This window comes from Poecilia latipinna, unplaced genomic scaffold, assembly GCF_001443285.1.
Source record: "Poecilia latipinna isolate Pla-1442-1.1 unplaced genomic scaffold, P_latipinna-1.0 Scaffold185, whole genome shotgun sequence".
NCBI classification, from domain to species: Eukaryota; Metazoa; Chordata; class Actinopteri; order Cyprinodontiformes; family Poeciliidae; genus Poecilia; species Poecilia latipinna.
The window spans coordinates 363,042-382,270 of NW_015112801.1; the positions used below are offsets into that span (position 1 = coordinate 363,042).

General features: G+C 40.9%; 1 protein-coding gene across 5 annotated transcripts in view; it reads left to right on the forward strand.

Moving 5' to 3' along the window:
- The window catches only part of igsf9bb (immunoglobulin superfamily, member 9Bb), an 88,329-nt gene that overhangs the window by 51,824 nt on the left and 17,276 nt on the right, over nt 1–19,229 (forward strand). For 2 of the 5 annotated variants that reach the window (XM_015030527.1, XM_015030522.1), the window contains exons 8-18: nt 821–963; nt 1,093–1,233; nt 1,629–1,745; nt 1,950–2,100; nt 2,476–2,599; nt 6,076–6,251; nt 7,553–7,779; nt 11,394–11,478; nt 13,869–14,033; nt 14,481–14,526; nt 16,952–17,035. In XM_015030527.1, the coding sequence (XP_014886013.1) occupies nt 821–963; nt 1,093–1,233; nt 1,629–1,745; nt 1,950–2,100; nt 2,476–2,599; nt 6,076–6,251; nt 7,553–7,779; nt 11,394–11,478; nt 13,869–14,033; nt 14,481–14,526; nt 16,952–17,035 (1,459 nt within the window). The remainder of the gene's footprint in view (nt 1–820; nt 964–1,092; nt 1,234–1,628; nt 1,746–1,949; nt 2,101–2,475; nt 2,600–6,075; nt 6,252–7,552; nt 7,780–11,393; nt 11,479–13,868; nt 14,034–14,480; nt 14,527–16,951; nt 17,036–19,229) is intronic. The other 3 variants (XM_015030523.1, XM_015030524.1, XM_015030525.1) reach the window with 3 other exon arrangements.

Genomic DNA, 19,229 nt, shown 5'->3' on the forward strand with positions numbered 1-19,229 from the left:
TGCATCTTCTGCGTCGACTGAGAAACGCACCGAATCCTTCTGCACATCCACATGGTAAGGCTGTCAAAGTCAAGCTAGCATAACTGACCTACTTCCGTCTCCCTCTCTGTTTTCCTATATTCAAACTTTTTACTGACCGTTCACATGTGATACCCCTGGACCTTGTTAACTAGCTGTCATAATGTTGACAATCAATAGCAAAACACCACGCCCCTTTTGCTCCCAAGATTTAGCGCGTTATGTTGACAGCTTGACAGCTAAAACCAATGATGGTTATCATCGGCGAGCCCTTATTTTGTCGCCCAGCAGGGAGCTGGGGGGGCGGGATCTAGTGTGTGTGACGCCACATTTCAACTTCTCTATATCCTGTCTCAAATACTTTATTGCAAGCCGTGAAACCGTAGCTGTGCGTACATTAGAATAGAAGCCTGTAAACATAGAGTTAGGGAGAAGTTGTGTACTTCAGCTACGATGCTCTCTGCTCTTAATGACAGCACGCTAAATGTACTGTTTTCACTGTGTGTGCCACAGCAGTTGTTGGGAGATTTTTAAGGCTTTTAATTTGGGATAAAACTGATGAATTACTCTTGAATTACTCCACATGTCACACAATATTAGCGACATACACAAATGCTGTTCTGAGATCAGCCGTGCTCCGCAGAAGGTAAATAAATTTGTCACTGTGCGGTGAGCCTGCTGTCTGAAGCCGAGAGATTTCCCAAGGCTCCTCACACATCTGCTGCGATAGCCAGACATTCGGTTCCCCTCACTACAACGGGTGATTTTTATCAGTCGCCTTTTCTCTTTCTGTAATCACCAGATCCTGCCCGTGTGGTAAACATGCCATCTGTCATTTATGTGGCCATTGGTCTCCCAGGCTTCATCCGCTGCCCAGTAGATGCCAACCCTCCTCTGACTCTGGTTAAGTGGAAAAAAGACGGCCTCCCTCTACGGATAGACAAGGTGATTCAGTTCGTTTGAGGAAGTCTGTTCCTTTGTTTTTTTTATAAGCTTCTGGATAGTTTAGTAAAAAAATGTGCATATTCAGGATTTGTTGAGCAGTGGATAAACTATTACGATTGTTTATCACAGTACCCTGGTTGGAGCCAGATGGATGATGGGAGCATCCGTGTTGCAGAGGTGACAGAGGATTCTCTTGGCACCTACACCTGCATGCCTTACAATACCCTGGGATCCATGGGATGGTCTCCTCCTGCTCCCCTGGTGCTAAAGGTAAACACGCCTCGGCTGCACAGCGGCCGACCTGGACTTCACATAAACCGTTTAGCCTTTTCTCACAGTGACTACCCACCTACAGTAGTAGTTTAGTAGTACTTTTACTTTACCTCTGCCTAGAACTAACACTCTGAAGAAAACAGAGAAATTGCACGCTGTAACATTCTGCCTTCTGCAATTACATTAACTGCTGTAAATTGTGAAAAGAATTGATGGAACGGGTGAACACGTATTCGAAGTGAAGATTATTACCGTTTGTTTTTAATAGCGATGCACCGATCCACTTTTTTCACTTCCGATACCAACGCAGATATGTAATGGGAATCCTTAAATAAACCCGAGGCACACTCGGCGTTTCACTTACACATTACGGCCGTCTCGCCAATCTACAGGACCCTCCAAAATTCTCTGTGGTTCCTGGAGGGGAGTACAGGCAGGAGGCTGGAAGGGAACTTGTCATCCCATGTGAAGCAGAGGGAGATCCTTTTCCGAATATCACATGGAGGAAGGTACCACCCTCACACCTGGTTGTAGTTCCAGTTTCTTATGCTGTGTCACAGTCGGTATTTTAGTGCTTCGGTGTTGTGATCTCCCCTCTGACCGGAACGACTAACAACACTGTCCTTCTGTCTTCGGTGTTTGAGTCTTTGGATTGCGTGTGCCTCTTGTTCATTGTGTCTGCTTATTATTTCCTTGGGCGGGGCGGACTGCAGGTAGGGAAGCCCAGTAAAAGCAAGCACAATGTTCTGCCTCGGGGCAGCTTACAGCTGAAGTCGCTCACAAAGGATGACCACGGGGAGTGGGAGTGTGTCGCCACCAACGTTGCCACAAGCATCACTGCCAGCACGCATGTCCAAGTCATAGGTACGTAAAAACTAACTGAATCACCTGTACAACCACTTCCAGCAAGAATAAGTTGCAGTAGTTGTTTTCTGCATGGCTTCATTGGTCGTTGCTGTTTTGCAAGCCTCGTCGAATTAATTGACAGCAACGGTTGCTTATCTCAGGTCACTAACCCTAACCCTTTCCTTCACGTTAACACATGCCTGTTTTAATTTCTGTACGCTTTTCTTGTGATTTTATAAAGTCAAACTTTGCTTTCACATAATTATACATTGGGTTCTTAACCTCCCTGGCTCACAGTTAATTTGTCTGGCAGGAAAACTGAACGACGTCTCCATAACAGCGACACTCGGCGACTAATGTGCCGCTTTATAAAACTTCCCCCCGTCTCCATAGGCACAAGCCCCCACGCCCCCACCAGCGTCCGCGTCGCCACCTCCTCCACCTGGGCCAACGTGTCCTGGGAGGCCAGCTATGACGGAGGCTTCCAGCAGACATACTCAGTCTGGTACGGCCATGTGTGAGTCATCCCAGCATGCTTTGCTTCCTGCTTTTTCTTCCTTCATCGTGCCCTTCTTTTGTTGCTGGATACGTCTTTTCTAGGGTTACGTTCAGAGCAGTTGTAAAACCGCAGAAATGGGGAAAGTACAAGGAAATCAATGAATAAGATAATTGCAACCAAACTGAACATGACCCAACTCTATCCTGCTGCTGCCGCTGCATCGCTCTGCTTGACTGGGCCTCAGCTGAAATGCTTGTTGTAGCTTAATACATGAAAACATTGTGTGATATGATAAGAATCTGAGCAAGTCGTTACAGTCTACAAGTTGATTGATAAGTTGAAATATATTTTATTAAAAGAAAAAAAAAAAGAATTGAATTTTGACATAATCCTCTTTTCATAAACTCTCATTGTTTGTGAACTTGAATAGATTTAAACCGAGTAAAAAAAAAAATGTTTACAAGCGAAGTCCTAAACTCCCTGCTGCTTTGTGTTAATTATGACACTTGACAGCTCACAAGTAATCCACAAAACCCCTACAAACAAAACTTAAAACATAGTTTTTATTGGTCAGTGACATCAGTCTGAGATGCCATGTCTTCAACACAACGATGAACAGAAGATGATTTAATTGATCATTTAGTTACCGTGGAGACTGAGCCTTCATGACATCACACCTGACCAAATATTTTACTTGGTAATCAGGATAGTAAACACTTTGCTAATTGTTGCCATTTCTTCTGTTGGACAGTGACTCAGAGTAACTTTGGTGTCTGGAATCTGAATCTGTTTACTGCCAAATTATGTCAATCAGTCCCTCCAGTTTTTTTAGGATTATCATGGAAATTCACGAAAAATTAATAAATCCCTGCACTTTTTTTTTTGCACTAATAATTTGGAGTTTATTGCAGATTTTTCTCAAAAGTTGTCAAAAACTTTTTTACTCATACAAAACAGCTGCCTCACCCTCAAATGATGTCAGATTATAGTCTATAATCTATACAGCGAGTAATAAAAAGTCACATTTACCATCATAAATAAGCACAAATCTTGCAAATGTTTCCAAAGTAGTAACACAAGCACTTTGATTTGTATTTATTTTTTATTTTTTTGCAAAAAAAATCACAAAAATAATCACAAAATCCTGGAGGGACTGAAAGGATGGTCAATAATATTACAATTTTTAAGAATTCATGAATATTTCAACAGTTTGTGATCAGGTTTTATCAATACATTCTGGCACAACCGGCCCTTTAAGAGCATTTATGATCTTGATTTGGCCCAAAACGAAAATGAGTTTGACACTCCATTGTAACACAGTATGTGTAGCTATAATTACGTGGTATTAAAAAATAATAATAATAAGAAGAAGTCCTAAGCGGTGATGGTAAGCTACAGTGCATGATAATCAAGTCTGAATTGTGTAAAAAGGGAATATATTTAAAGTACAAGGTGACAGAGGTGATGATTCCCGATTCAGATGTGCTATAAAAAAATCAGTCAAATCCTAATTTTATTCTGATCACTGCCTCCCATCATGTTTTATTAATAAAGTGAAGTAACCAGAGAGCAGAACGAATAGGAAAACAAGCAGACAGCGGCTTTAATTAAAGATATTCATACTGACAGCGAGCCTGTGTGATCAGCACTCAGATGGCCCGTGTCGCTGCAGCCCTGCTGTCATTTAGAAGAGCCTTCAAAACGCCACGGATTGGATTCCTGCACAGCTGACTTTGTCACACCGCTTAATAAAAGATGTGCAGTGGCTCGGGAAAACTATTCACGCCCCTTGAACGTTTCGTTTTTTGTTGCATCAAAAAATACGTAACCCATAAATGGTGTTCAAGGGAGTGAATGTTGATACAATGGCTTATTTTATGTTAGATATTTTTGTTTAGCTGTGAGTATTTTGTTCAAATCAGTTTTCAATTTGATACTAAAGTTTTGTTTTTTTTTGTCAAAAAGGTCAAATTGTGTTGATCACTATTGATTTGTAAAAGCAATAAAAAGAGTCAAACCTCCAACCTGCTTTTTCACAGGCACTTTAAATGCATCTGCATATATTTTGTTGGGAACTTATGCATCAGATCAACACAAAACAGTGTGTAATTGTAAACGTCAAGTGGAAGGACACATGGTTTTGAAAAAGTTTCCCAGAGTGAACGCTTTGTGGCATGTATATGTACCATATCTGCACATCTTTCATTACTCATCAAGCTCTGTCAGCCTGAGCAGAGTGAGACCTCAATTACTGTGTCTTTCCAAAGACTTAGTTCTGGACTTTGACTGGGACATTCCAATTCCAAAAAGATAAAAGATCATGAGGTATGAATACTTCTTCAAAGTACCCCATTAAATGCACTGTAGAAATGTAAACATTACCACATTTATAACCTTTTAAAACTGCACTCCAAGCGGTTTGCATATTTTTGGCTCCTGTGATTGTGTAAATTTATACAACCCTGTATTTCTTTACAGTAAATAATTGCTTTTGAAACAGTTGCAAAGTTATTGCATGTGTGTAGTTGTGTGCTTCAGTTGTTGATGGAGATCATTCAGTGTGAGTGTACAGCATGGCCAAATGGCAAAATGCAAAGCTAAACGGAGCATGATGCTGATACTATTAACTGGCTGCCATGTTCTGAATAAAGAATAAATGTATTAAAATGTGAATGTTTTAGTGAATCGCTGCAGAAAGAAGGAATCTGCCAATGTAATTGACAGACTTACTGCCTGGGCAACTGTTAGCTGAAGCCCAGCAGTCTGCAATTTGGAACTGAAGCACAAACTTAGCATAAACAAGCAGTGGCCTTGCTGCTTATTGTGTCAAACTGGTCGTGCTGTATTGAATTAAGGAGGCAGACATGGTGTGTTTGTAAGTCATTAAACTGCTTGGTTCCTAGAGATGAGCAGGCATCGCCACAAGGGGGCGCCTATTCCCCTTTTCCTTTGTTGTACTATTGTACAGAGTAAGAACTCGTTTTCCACGTTGTTGTACAGAGGAGAGACATCCGTGCAGAGCGGTGAACTGTCATTACTGTTCCCATGTTTGAGACTACAATGTTTAGTACCGTGGAGACCTGGCTTTACGTGGACGAAGTGAAATAAAGTGAAAGTGTGGAATACTCCCAACAGTGCGTCCTGCTGTTTAGGGTTAGCATGGCTAACCACCGCTGCTAACTCCTCCTCCAGCCTCTCACCGCACCGTCACGTTACACACGGCTTACCATGGAGGATAACATCACACCCAACCTAACCATGTTCCACATGCAAGCTAAACACTTGTCAAGTTCGCTATTTTACAGTCATTATCTTCATTTGCAGCACACCAAGAGGGTAACGTACTATATTACCCAAAATATGAAGTCGTTGCCAGTTTCTAAAGGCATCAATAAGTGTTGGAGACATGAAGAAGACAGTTCCGTTATTTTCCTGTCCTTTTCCCCCCATGCCATGTCTTCCTGTTTGTCCATTCACATTTCACTTCTGCTCAGGCTGAAGAGGGAGCGTTTAGGTCCACACGACTGGGTTTCCATACCAGTACCTGGAGGCCAGGACTGGATGGCGGTGCCGGGCTTGGAGCCAGAGACAACGTACCAGTTTAGTGTCCTGGCCCAAAATAAGCTTGGCACAGGCCCCTTCAGCGAGGTCGTCACTGTGAACACTCTAGGTGAGTACAGCAGCCACTCGCTGGGAAGAAATCCTAAATTAATGTGACTTTAGAGGCTGGGTGAATACAAAAGCAAGTAAACCACCTATGTTTAGTTTAATTGACATGTCAAGTCACAGTACACTTCTGTGTTCATGAATATTAACAGGTAATTTTTTATTTTTATTTTACTTGATAGATGAGTGAGTGCTGCTTGTGTAGGGTTGCTCAGAACGCATTTCTGTCTGCGAAAGGCACTTTATACATAAATTTGTTTACGTAGTGGTTGTGTGTGGCAGTAATATTATACAGCAACATTGTCTTTAGTCAGAGGTCTTCAGATGTGTTGCAAGCCTGACTGCTACTGGAGATCCTTCCTGCCCACAGGATTTCCATCCACCATGACTGTGTGAAGACACCTGGATGATAGGAGTTATGACAACATTTAATTTTCCCTTTGAAACTAAATATTTTTAAATTGAATTAAATTTGAAATGAATGCGAGAACAGGTATTTTGGATCACATTTGGCCCTTGAGTTTAGACGCAAGTTTATAAACTCAGCACTTCATAGGAAAGCATCTTGTTCCCAATCAAAGGACTTTTTTAAATATATAAATATTGATTCAGGATTTCTATCGCTTAACTCTAGTCATAATTACAAACGGCTTTTTTAACATCTTGAAAGTGATTGTTGTTGTTCTTTAGTAAACGTGTCCTCTTCTTTAACCAGCAGTTATCAGACTAACTGCTGGTTAAACAAGCAGTTAGTCTGATAGTTATGGGTTTAGTTTGGTTATTCCAGCTTTGAGGCGAGGGTTGTTAGCGTTGCTCAATCTAAGTGCAAATGAAGCTGTCACAGATTATTATGCAAAGATAAGTGACATGCTGAAAATGGAGATAACTAACCGTGCTGCGCCACTCTATGTGTGAGCCAAGGAGGAGAAACCCAGAGGTCAAAGCTTTCTGCTGCTGGGTTGCTCCTTCTCTCTCTCTCTCACTTAAAAGCATTTCATCCAACACCTCAAAAAAAAAAAAGAAATCAACAGATTTCATATTTCTTGGTTCTACTCGAGAAGGAACCAGTGGAACTGGTAGATATGCTGACAATCAGTATTTTTTTTTGGCCTCTAGACAATTTTTATTGCAGGATTTTGTGATTCTAAACACTCGGTTTTGTTAAAATGCAATATAGCCATTTTTACCGTGCAAGCATTTTGTCGTGAAATGTCGAGAATTATAAGAAAACAGAAGCTTTCCTCAGGAAAAATCTTCAGTCTCAAACCATGTGACCAGATCTCTGATCCTGATATGCTCTTTCAGTATTTCCTACAAGTACCCCTGAACCATTGGTGCTGCTTACCCCACCACGGTGCCTCACAGCCAATCGCACGCAGCAGGGAGTCCTGCTCACCTGGATCCCACCTGCCAATCACACAGCACCTATCCAGCATTATGTAATGGAGTTCCGTCTGGGGGAACGATGGGAGATCTTGGATGACAGCATTCCTGCAGGAGAGCTGGAGCTGCTCGCCCGAGACCTTATCCAGGTAGAACGCATCCCAAATCCTGACTGGTGGTGGCACGTCGTTGTCTTTTCAGTGCTTAGAGGCGATCGGGGTTTTGTTTCTTTGCCTTCCTTTTGAGAAGTGACCAGATTTCCTCAATGAGATTAAGATCCGACGACTTTTCCTGCTCACAGATCTTTGTGTTGCCTTTTTATAGTTTTTGCCTTGTACAATGTTGCTCAATCGGGCTAAAAAACGTAGATCTTTGTTGTTGTTGTTTTTGGGCTAAATTGTAAGGAAGCCCAGTTCTGTTGTGTGAGAAGTATCAGCTTCTTAAAGAGACAGAGGCCCAATTTCAAGGCTTTAATTTGCGAAGTCAGATATCTTTTAAGTCAGGTTTGATGTATGCCACATTTTTATAACAACTTAATTTGAAATGGTTACTTGATTGTGCTATAAAACACACCTTGAGTGATTCCTCAGAGAAAATAACTTTGTATCCGTCTTCTAATGTCGATCCTTTTCCTTCCTAAAGAATTTCAGTCTGTCTTTGACGATTTGTTCCTTCAGTAAAGGGCGTTTTTGTTGCCCTTCTTGTCAAAAAGACAGTGATCTAAATGCATTCATCTCTCTGTCTGTGCAGAAGCGCTCACGACTACTCGCTCCTGATGTTAAGCAAAATCTAAAACACACTCTGTGAGTAGAGATCCTGGTGCTCCGCTCACACTTTTGGATCGTGATCACTGCAGCTGAGCTTCTCACCCTAAAGCTCTTGGTGATCCAGAAAACTGTGCTTTGAGCTGTGATATTTTTAGCAGCAGTTAGCTTAAAAGTCAGTACCTTACGACACAAAGAAACCGTGTCTGCGTGACGAGACTTTTAAGCACATCTGTCCCTCTGGTATAGCAATCAGTCTGCTAATTAGTCTGAGAAATTGATTGGAGCCAATCATTTTGTGCAAAATTCGGTGTCGTATAGTAAACTTTTTAAAGCTAATAAAGGTTTTTCATTATTAACTGATAAATATTTGTGAACTTTCTGAAGTAGCGCAGCGTGTTTTGTGGGGGGCCCGTACGACGATCACTAATTAGCCTCACATGTCGGCTCGCCACAAATAAAACAGCTTCATTAACACCACCGTCTTCCGTGAAATAATATGCTGTCACATTCGGCACGGTTGTCATAGTAACAGGGCAGGTGTGCACAAGCTGATTAGGCTGACTCTGTGGTCTTCTGCGCTACGGTTTAGTTCTGGATCGGTGTAAAACGTGCGGGGTAACTGTAGATTTTATCTCAGTAAGACATAACTCTAAAACATGAAACTAATAGATGCATTTTAACAGAACGCTAAAGTAGAAAAAAAAAGGCAATGGGAGGAAAAACCGTCGTCGAAAAACGGTCGTTTTCTTGCAGCCCGGCACCGCTGCAGCGTGTTTGAGCATCTTTCTTTAATCTAACTGCCACTTTCTGGTCCACAAAAGTGCTTTTATTTCTCCTTGCTCTTCCCGCAAACACCCACACACACACTTCATCTCCCTCGTTGCCTCACTCAAACACACACACACGTTACACCTGGGTTGTGTAACTTTGCTGCTGCGGATTTCTTCCTTTGTGGTTAAAGCGCTTAAGCCACGAGGTTTCGTTGGGTCTGCTGTTCTCCGTATTTGCGTATGTGCGAAAGTGAATGTTTGCGCCGATCATGTTGCTCAGTCTGTTCGTCCCGGTCATCGCTGCCGACGGCTCAGTGTGAAGCCAGCTGCACCGCAAAGTGTCTTGAAGCAAGTAGTAAACAGGACGACCCGAGATCATCGAGTCGAAAAAGATTAAATACGCTCTGCACTTCCACGTCTGTTATTTAGACGTGTGGTTCATCTTCTCCTTTAATTTCAGCCTGTTTTCTCCTCCTGCGTGTCATTAGCACCGCTTCATTTCCAGGCACTTTACGTGGGAATGACGTGACGCCTTAGAAAGAAGAAACTTTGGTGCAAACTTCAGACTCTGACAAAAAGACTGAAGCTGCCAGAAGAAATGCACTGATTGGGGTGTGCTGTGGTGGCGCAGGGGTTGAGCACAACCCAGGAACCCTCGGGGCAGTGGTCGCAGGTTTGATTCCCGGCCTGGCGACCTTTGCCGTGAGTCTTCCCCTTCTCTCAGTACCCACCTTCCTGTCAATTAACTATCAAGTAAAGCCCACTAGAGCCAATAAAACCTTTTCAAATAAATACACTGATGGATGTGACTTTGTGCACAAGCAGACCAGTGATGGCTGCGCTTAAAAAAACAAACAAAAACAAGCTGGAACATCATCAAAGGCCCTCTATGGGATTTCCATTGTGGCACCACTATTGTAGTGTTATTATGCTGTTGCTGGGGTGTCGGGCAGCCAATCAGAACAGTGAGTGAAGGTCAGCAGATATGCATTGGGCCGCATTACCAGCACATGATGGAGTCTGCTGATGGTCATATTATGGATTTGCGTGACTGCCATTTCTGGATGCCTGGCGCTGTGATATCTATATGCAACACATGCTGGGAAACTGAATAGGACGGCGACCGATGAAAACCCAAACCCGCCCCACATCGGCCTCCGCCAAGTCCCGGCGTTTCTGCGTGACGCAAATAGGAGACTTTTTTTTTTTCTTCCTCCTGACCTTCACTCGCGGCTTTAGCCGGCACAGTCCAGCAACATATATATGTAACATTACTGAGTGCATGTAATTAATTAATTATTTGAATCTTAATTGAATATTGCATATGTCTGTTCTGGACTATTCATTCACTTACCTACAGCTAGTGTGATTGTGGACCAAAGGTACGTCGTTATTTAGTCGTAGGCGAAAACAAGGAGGTGATCAACTCTTGGAGGTCACAACCTGAATGCCCCCCGTCCCTCTTCCTGCCTCATCTCATATGCGATAAAGACAGCAGATGGCTTTAGGTACCTCAGAGGATATTGAGGGGAGCTAAGAAGCTCATTGGATTGTCCCTAAACCCTCCCCGGATCTCCTTCAGGAATGGGGCTCTGAGCATGACTGTGTGTGCCTGGTTGTTTTTCCCTGCTTGTCTCTGTGTTGCCCTGTGATGAACCTGCTCAGGGTGGACCTTGATTCTCACCCAGTGACCACTGCAGACAGACCCCACGACTCGACTACGCTGGTGTAGACGATGGATGGGCCGATGCCTCTGAACATTTCCCTCCCTACCTATGAACTTATTGAAATATTTCCCTCAGACTTTCTGCCTCAAAGGCTGAACTGCTGTTAAATTGGTGTTTATATTATCACTTAGTTTATCTGTCCAATCTTTTTGTCAGTATTTATTTTCTACTTATCTACCAAGTGAGTTTTCATACTCATGCTATACATTCTCGATAGCTTATCTAATTCTGTTTTATGCTGTTTATTATGCTCTGAAGTGACAAATAGATCATTTTGCCTATTAGTACCTGGATGATAAATGGACTGTTAGTTTTTGTGATGGGGCATAACGTCATTGTCTTTTGCAGAGTGAGCTTCCTCAGAGTCTTATCAGGTGGCTGGTATAGTGAGAAAAAAAAAAAAGAAGTATTTTTAGCTCTGTTGCTGTTTGAAGCCTTTAGGCTGATCTGTGCTGCTTATTTTAACATCCTGACGGCTCCTCTGTTCTGCTCCTCCCAGGAGGCCTGGTACGAGTTTCGCATCATGGCCGTCATGGACGACATGGTCAGCGAGCCCAGTAACGTGGTGGGAGTGTCCAGCACAGGTACGTTCTCACAAGATGCAACATGCGAGAGGGAACTTTCTGTGGTTATTTCTGTGTTCTCCAAGGCAACAGGAGACTCGAAGGATTCTGTGTCACAATGCATCAGAAAGTGCAGCGCGGCTCGGTGGCTTTCGTTCAGCTCACCCCCGCCGCGCCTGTAACGTCGGCGCAGCATCAAGGCCATCCTTGCGTCGCTGAGATAGAGATCGGTCCCACTTATGCATTGCACACACAACACCTTCAACTTAACATTTTGCTCCGTCAGCGCTATGTAATTAAGACTCCATTTACATGCCTGCCCTTTCGTGGCATTCTGATAAGTATGACATCATCCGTTTACCCAGCATCCACTGACTCTTTGGCTTTTCTTTGTGCTCAAAAGAGAAACAATTAAGAAATCGGCCTGTTTTTAGCTGCACTGCTGATATCTGTTTGCGTTCTGAAATCAAGCCTCAGAACGTGATGTGGCACCCCTGCAGAGGTCACTGAGTACACATTGTTTGGTAAAACAGCTGTTGGCAGCTAATACAGAGACTGCTGTTGCTTTCATATTAGGCCTCTGCCGCCCTCTACTGGTTATAGCTGGGGACCTTCGAAGTAGTCGTGACCAGAACCTACTAAACATTCAACAATTTGTCCCTCCCGCCTTATATTCAGTAGTGATCTGCCGTGGTTCTGTCGATTCAACACGTTACGACATCCAGCTAAACCAGAGATCAAAGCAGCGTAAACACAGCACAGAACTATTCGCAGTGTTTGGAACGAGGGATCTGGAGAAGTGATTAATTCTTATTGTGAGCTTCTAATGGCTTAGGCCTGCAGGCATAATGAGGAAATCCACAGAGAGGGAGGCGTCTGCACCGCCCTGATTGGATGATCATTTTCCTAGCCTTCTCATCCACCTGTTTCTTCCCAAGAGTGCCCAGATTTCTCTGCTGAGCTTCAGTAATCTTGGATCACACATTCAATAAACTGACATCACTGACAAACACGTTAAACCAACAAAGGACAGGACAAAAGGTGTCCAATGAAATAAAGTAGCATCGCAGGCGTAAAACAAGTTGAGAGTCTTCAAGAATAATAAGAGTAATTGTGTTTTATACTGTGGATGGGAGGAAACGCAGTTTAACAGTAGAGAGACTTCATTTTCTTAAAATACAGTGGAATGTACTGAAAATAAGCTAAAATAGACTTAGACCTGACAGCGAACTTGGCAACAAAATGTTGTTGCTTGGCTACCGGAGTACACAGAAAGAAACAAAAACAATTACTGAAAATGTATAGGTGTCTATAAATGCACATATTTAAGTTTTACTAGTGAAGGTAAAACAAAAAATAAATGAAATCATTTGAAAAAAATATTCAACAAAACTCTTCAGAGCAGAGGTTGTTGCATTTCATTACATTGTTAAAGTTTCAATTGATTAAGTTTTAGATGAAGGAATATGCAGAAGGAACAGAATTAGGATGAAAGATACATTAATTTTGTGTATTCAGATTGGATATCATTCTTTGAAGAGTAACTAGAGTACTTATTAAAGTAATCATTGACTTTTGAAAATAAGTAATCGGTAAAGTAGACTGGATTACTGTCTAATTCAGTAACCTGACCAAACTGGTCATAAGAGGTGAGTTGGAAAAAAACCGACTATCATGACTTGTTTTCAATGTTGGTCAGAAGAAAGTGGAGAATAAAATGTTTTGCACCACTTGTAAATACGGCACCAAAACCTGGCACCAACTGTGAACTGATGGCTGACCATTTGGGCTTTTGTGGCAGAATATCATTTAACGCTGGTATTCTAGAGTTAAGTGGGAGGCCATTGTTGAAGCTTGTCCCAAACTGGATCATACATCAAAACAAGGATCCAGCAGATCGGCTGAAAAGGTAACGAAGTTAAAGGTTTAGAGGCATTTTTAGTCTTTTTTTTTTTTTTTTTCTTTTTAAAGTCTTTCAAAAAAAAAATGTGTGGCTTTTTTTTAACATCCCAAAAAGTAGCGCATTAATGTGGAGACAGGAAGTTCAAAACCACTTCAATAATCTTACCTGGCTGTTCAGAGCACTGGGTGTTCTCTCAGGGTACACCGTGTTCTCTTCCTCCGTTCTCACATTTGGACAGTAATCTGAAAGCAAATATCAGCAGTGAGAAAATGCTTCTGTACTGTAGTGCTCATTACGAGCAAAGTCACGACGCAAGGCTGATTTTTTTTTTTTTTTTTTTTTACAAAAGTTTCATTACTGTCCTGATAAAAAGCTCCTGCGTTGATCATCATGCTCCATTCTTACTACAGGCCACCACAACTTTGCCAACAACTTCTTTTTATCTCCACCATGCTAGGAGTTTGCTGTTGATGTTGAAGTTTTCTGGATTTGGGTTGTCGCCTCGCAGATTTCTTCCCCCCTCCAGAGATGGTGGAGGAGCGTGGACTGACGCGGCCTGTGGTGGCTGGCATCGTGGCCACCATCTGCTTCCTGGCTGCAGCTGTCCTCTTCAGTACGATGGCCGCCTGCTTTGTCAACAAGCAGCGCCGGAAGAAGCTCAAGAAGAAAAAAGGTCACGGAAGATTCTGTCTTCTTCCCACAATTTCTAAGTCAGAAAATCCCCCTAATATTATATCATTCTGCGCCTTTTTTTTTTTTCAGTCCATGTCGTCTTAGATGCATTTCTGCTTCGCTTATTAAACTTATGAAATAAATTGTCTTTAAAAAGTTGATTCACAGCTGGTAATGTGCAACAGATTCATTCATTCATTATAAGTGCTGATCTGTCAGATTAGAAGCTGTGTGTCCTCTGTTATATAAAGTAGCTCAGTGATGCCTGAAAGAGCGTTCAAGTCAGTAAAAGTACAGTATAGACTTTGTGGGAGGCTTTCACGTCATGCTGAAAAATTATCAGGTTTATCTTTTGGTTTTTTTGTTTGTTCTCCTCTTACGTCTACCCCGCCTGCAAGTAAACTTTAAAGATAGTAAAACTGTCTTGTATCTTCCTTCCACTCTCCAGATCCCCCTCTGTCCATAACCCACCTCAGAAAAAGCATGGAAACACCGTAAGTATTCCTCCCAGGACACTCCTACAAACACCTAAACGTTAATGAGGATTTCTGTGACATTTGTTGACGTTTTTGTATTAAGTACTGTCAACAGCCAGGTTTTACTCTGAACACATTGATTCCTATTAGTCAGCACTCTCATGGGCGCAAGAGTTGAGCTACTGAAAACACAGCTGCTTTCTAACAACGTTTTCTTCAACAGGAATAGATCTTTACTTTAAGTTCTACACATTTGTGTAAAGGTTATTTTGACCTATTTTAAACCAGGCACTTTTTGTCCCGTGTGGCAATAAATACAGAGACGAACACTCAAATTGTTTTTGGACGAATGTTTCCCTCAATCTGCAGCGATTTTATCCGCATCAGTAATGCAGTTTGAACGCTGTGACCAACAGCTGACTTGATGAGGCTCCCATCAAGCAGCAGAGGTAATAGATGTATAATTAATATCTAATTGTTCAGTAGTTTAACTGAAGCAGCTAATTGAAATATCCTAAATATAGGATTTCTTTTGTTAAAAACTGCAATGTTTTCATTCGGAGTTAGAATACACCTCAATAAAAAACATCCATCAAGTGACTCTTTAAAGGTGGAGTATGTAACTTTTATTAAAAAAAATGCTTTTTACATATTTGTTAAAACTGTTAAAATGTTGTGACAGAATAGTATGAGACAGATATTCTTTGAAAAACTCAGCCTCTTCCACTTCCTCCTAATGCTACTGTTATAATCTGCAGAAATGTTCTCCTCTCAGTCAAAAACAACCAATCAGAGCCAGAAGGAAGGTCTTAGAGCTATCAATCAACCTCATGCACATGCTGCTCTGAGCGCTGATGGCAGACGAACAACTTACCGTTTCAGGAAAACCTTTTATCCGCCACCATCAGTGGCTTAACTAGCTTGAGCATTCATGGAAGACTCGTATCAGGAAGAAGATGCAGCGCAGCAGAGAGCGAGGGGGAGAGTTTGCATACACGAGCCTGATTGAGAGCGGTCAGACCTCCTGGCTCTGATTGGTTGTGTCTGACTGAGTTACATACTTCTGCAATTTCCACTGGGAGCACTGAGAAAAGGGAGAGGATCTCGATCTTTTTTCACAGATCATCTGTCTCATGCTGCACTGTCAAAACAAAGTGACCATTTTAATACATATGTAAAAAAATAAATAAATAAATTAAAAAAAAAATATATATATACATATATATAGATATATATCTACATAGATATATATCTATATAGATATATATCTATATAGATATATATATATTTTTTTTAATAAAAGTTACATACTGCAGCTCTAAGGTCTTGAGTGTAATCTGTTTCTTTTCTTTTTTATTTTTTGATCCCCTAAATCTCACAGTATTGTATTATGATTGGATGGAAGTAAACTGGATTTCACTGTAAATAGATCTGACTGGGAGGACTGAATAGTATTAGGATGAATTTGACTGGACTTCATGAATAAAGTTCAGATTAAACACATAAAACTAAACAGGATCTGTTTACTAAGGGGGAAGGTAGGTGATGTTCTGACATCACGTTCTACCTGTCAGGTAACAAACATCATACCTGTACTTAATTGTCAATGTGCCACCAACATGAGCGAAGAGCAATGTCACTACAAGTTGTGCAACATTCAAAATAATCCAACACAGGACAATAAAACAACTCTGGACCTCCATTGTCTTTACTGTGCAGCTTTGTGTCCATCTGGCCTCTGGACAGCAGCTTGTGTCCATAAGGGTTTTCTTGTGAAAAATATTTGCCTCACAATGCAAACATTTTCCAAACCAAAATCGCCAACCCGGAACCTGGGCTGTTAAAATGTGCACATAAATGACACAGCATGACAGTCGGGACATTTTTTCCCCAAATAAATGTGTTTTCATTAAAGTTACTTGTGAAGTTTTAACATTAAGGAGTGCACCGGTGTGTGTGCGTGTGCATGCGTGTGTGTGAACTCTTGTACTTAGAGTGTAAAGTGTTACTGAAGGGTAAATTTTTCCATTAAACCGCTCTGCTTTTTTCTTTAAGCATCTGCTGGTTAAAGAGCTTTCAGTTATTGCGTTTACACTTCAAATCAACATGTTTTATGTTGATTTCTTTGTTTTCTGTAAATGTTTTGCAGTTTTGAATTCTTATGTTGGAAAAGTCTTTAAGAGAGGATTTGTGTCATTGTTCCATAAACGTCAGTGTGGTTATAGTTCTTTAAAGTCTTCTTCTCTGATCACAGTTTTATGATGCTTTTTACACGCCCTGCACTTTAATCAGGTTTTCTCTGAATCTCTGGCTCCTCTTTTCCACCTTAATTAAAACTTTTTCTTCTTTCCTTTCCTCTTTATTCATGCCTCTCATTACCAAGCCTCCTTTTAGTGCCCATATCTTCTGTGCTTTTTACTGTCTAATCTTCCCACCTTTACAGGAGTCCACTTAGTTTCTTTCCCAGCCTTGAGTCCTACTGGGAAGGGTTGGCTGCACAGTACAAACCACAATCCTCCAGTCCTCAGTGAGTGTGCCCAACTCTTGTCCCCCCTGGTCTTGCACACTACATAATCCCATTTGCACTTCGATCCTCAAAGCCCTGTCTGCATGCTTCCAGCTAAATGTCCCAACCAGGCAACAACAATACTGGCCGTGGTCTTAAGTTCAGAGATGGTTTCAGACAGTATTTTGGACTTCTTCCTTTTACATGGCAGTGAGACAATAGCCGTCGTTGTGCAGTTAATTCTCATTTTCAATTTCTGGCTGTTTCTGGATTGTTAAGAGCTGCTGAAGTTTCTCTCATCATACTGCAATGCTAAGTCAAAAGTTTAGTCATGTGTGGTAAAACATGCTGGAGTTGCATCTACATGACCGCAGTGAAGTCAATCTGTTCATGGTGCTTTATCAGCAAACACTGCACTGAAGTGTTTGCTGTGTCTTTTCTTGAAAAGAAAAGACGCTGGAGGTAATATTCTGTATTTAATAAAGGTGATTTGTGCCCAGAATCACTGAGTCTAAGGCAAATAATGACATTAGAAGGAGCGTGTCTTGCTGTGCTCAGTTCAGAAAGTAGTTAGAACATGCAGTCAAGCATCTGAAATTCTCAACTATTTCCCACTGCAAGGTTTTTATTACTTTTTGTGGTCAACATTAAGGTGTCAAACTAAATGAGAGAGTGTCAACATGAACGACGTTAAAACTCAAAGAAACATTAAGAGCATGGCTAAAGTAGTGTTGGGTTAAATGTAACTGTGGTTCGTGTTTTCTTTAATACCATCCCCTTTATTAAGTCAACACATCTTTAGTTTGTTTAAAACTTAGTGGAAATGTAATCAGGACAATATGAGGCAGATGTAGCTGTGGTTTATGTCATGAAAAACAGTAGTGATCCTGGGAATATTGTGTTTCTATATGGATACATAAATATCTTTTTACATTTTTCAACAATGTGTATTTTATTTTATTTTTTTTACCTTCAAAAATTCTCAGCATATGAACCAAAGATGCAGTAGGAAATGTCCATTTGCCTCATATTCTTGCTGTTGAGATCAGAATCATAATGGAAAGCAAGTTTTAATCGAAGAGATAAAAAATGCAATGTTGTTTTCTATTTAAACATTGTGAAACTTTGGTCGAAAGGTGAAAACTATAGTCAATGGTATAAATGCTGACTTCTAATTGAAATCATAAATAAAAAGTGGTTTGGGTTGATATAGCTCTATCCTTCAATGTTCTTGTTTTGGGATTCTGTAAGCTAAAAGAGTAATTTTTTCTGCATATTTTCAGCTTTCAATAAAGACAAAGGCTGGCAAAGCTGATACATATGGAACAACACTATTACACTGAGCAAATCATTGTGTTTTCTGTTGAATAGACACAGCAAAAGATTTGTAATGTTAAGTCCCTCCAACTCTTCACAAATGGGAAGTTAAAGTTTACATTTTCACAAAATACTAGCAACAATCAAAGGCATCAAAAAACTGCATGAAAATAATTCAAAATTAAAACCCAGCAATGATAAAGAGGCTTCTGTAATCACACGTTTGGTATGTATATATATATATGTGTGTGTGTGTGTGTGTGTTATGTTTATTCTTTTTTTTGTTTATTGCAGTGCTTTATGCTCAGTTTGGAAAAGTCTCTTAAGTCCTTTTTTTCAGTGGTTTTTGTAAACTGTTATATTAGCGATGTTTCCACTGCATAGTAAACAGCAAATTATGATTTTGATGTCCTTAATTTCCTGAGGAAAAACCTAGAAATATACAAACAAGACTGTAGTTTTGTGTGGCACACTGACTGTCTAGTGTAGTTAAAATATTGTCAATATTGTGATGTATGCAGACTGTAAATCCTAATTTTGTCCTCTGTAGTGGAGTCATTGTTGCATGTTCAGCACCACAAGAAGACCAAATGATCAGAAAATTCAAGTCTCCTTCTTACTTATGTTATACAGAAAACTGCCCTCACAAAAATAGCAAGAAGAAAAAGTTCAGCCACAATTTTTCAAGAAGAAGCTTTTGGGGTAGCAGGCTGTGTATTAATCTGTCTGAGTTTGTAATCAGGTGCTCTAGTTTCCCAAAAAACGAGCAACTGGGTACAATATTAGTATTGATAGCCACAGTAACTTGTTGCTGGATCCACTAGGACTCAAAACAAAACCATAAATATTTCCAATTTATGATATTTTGTGTAGTTTTGTAATTTATATTTGGTTCTGG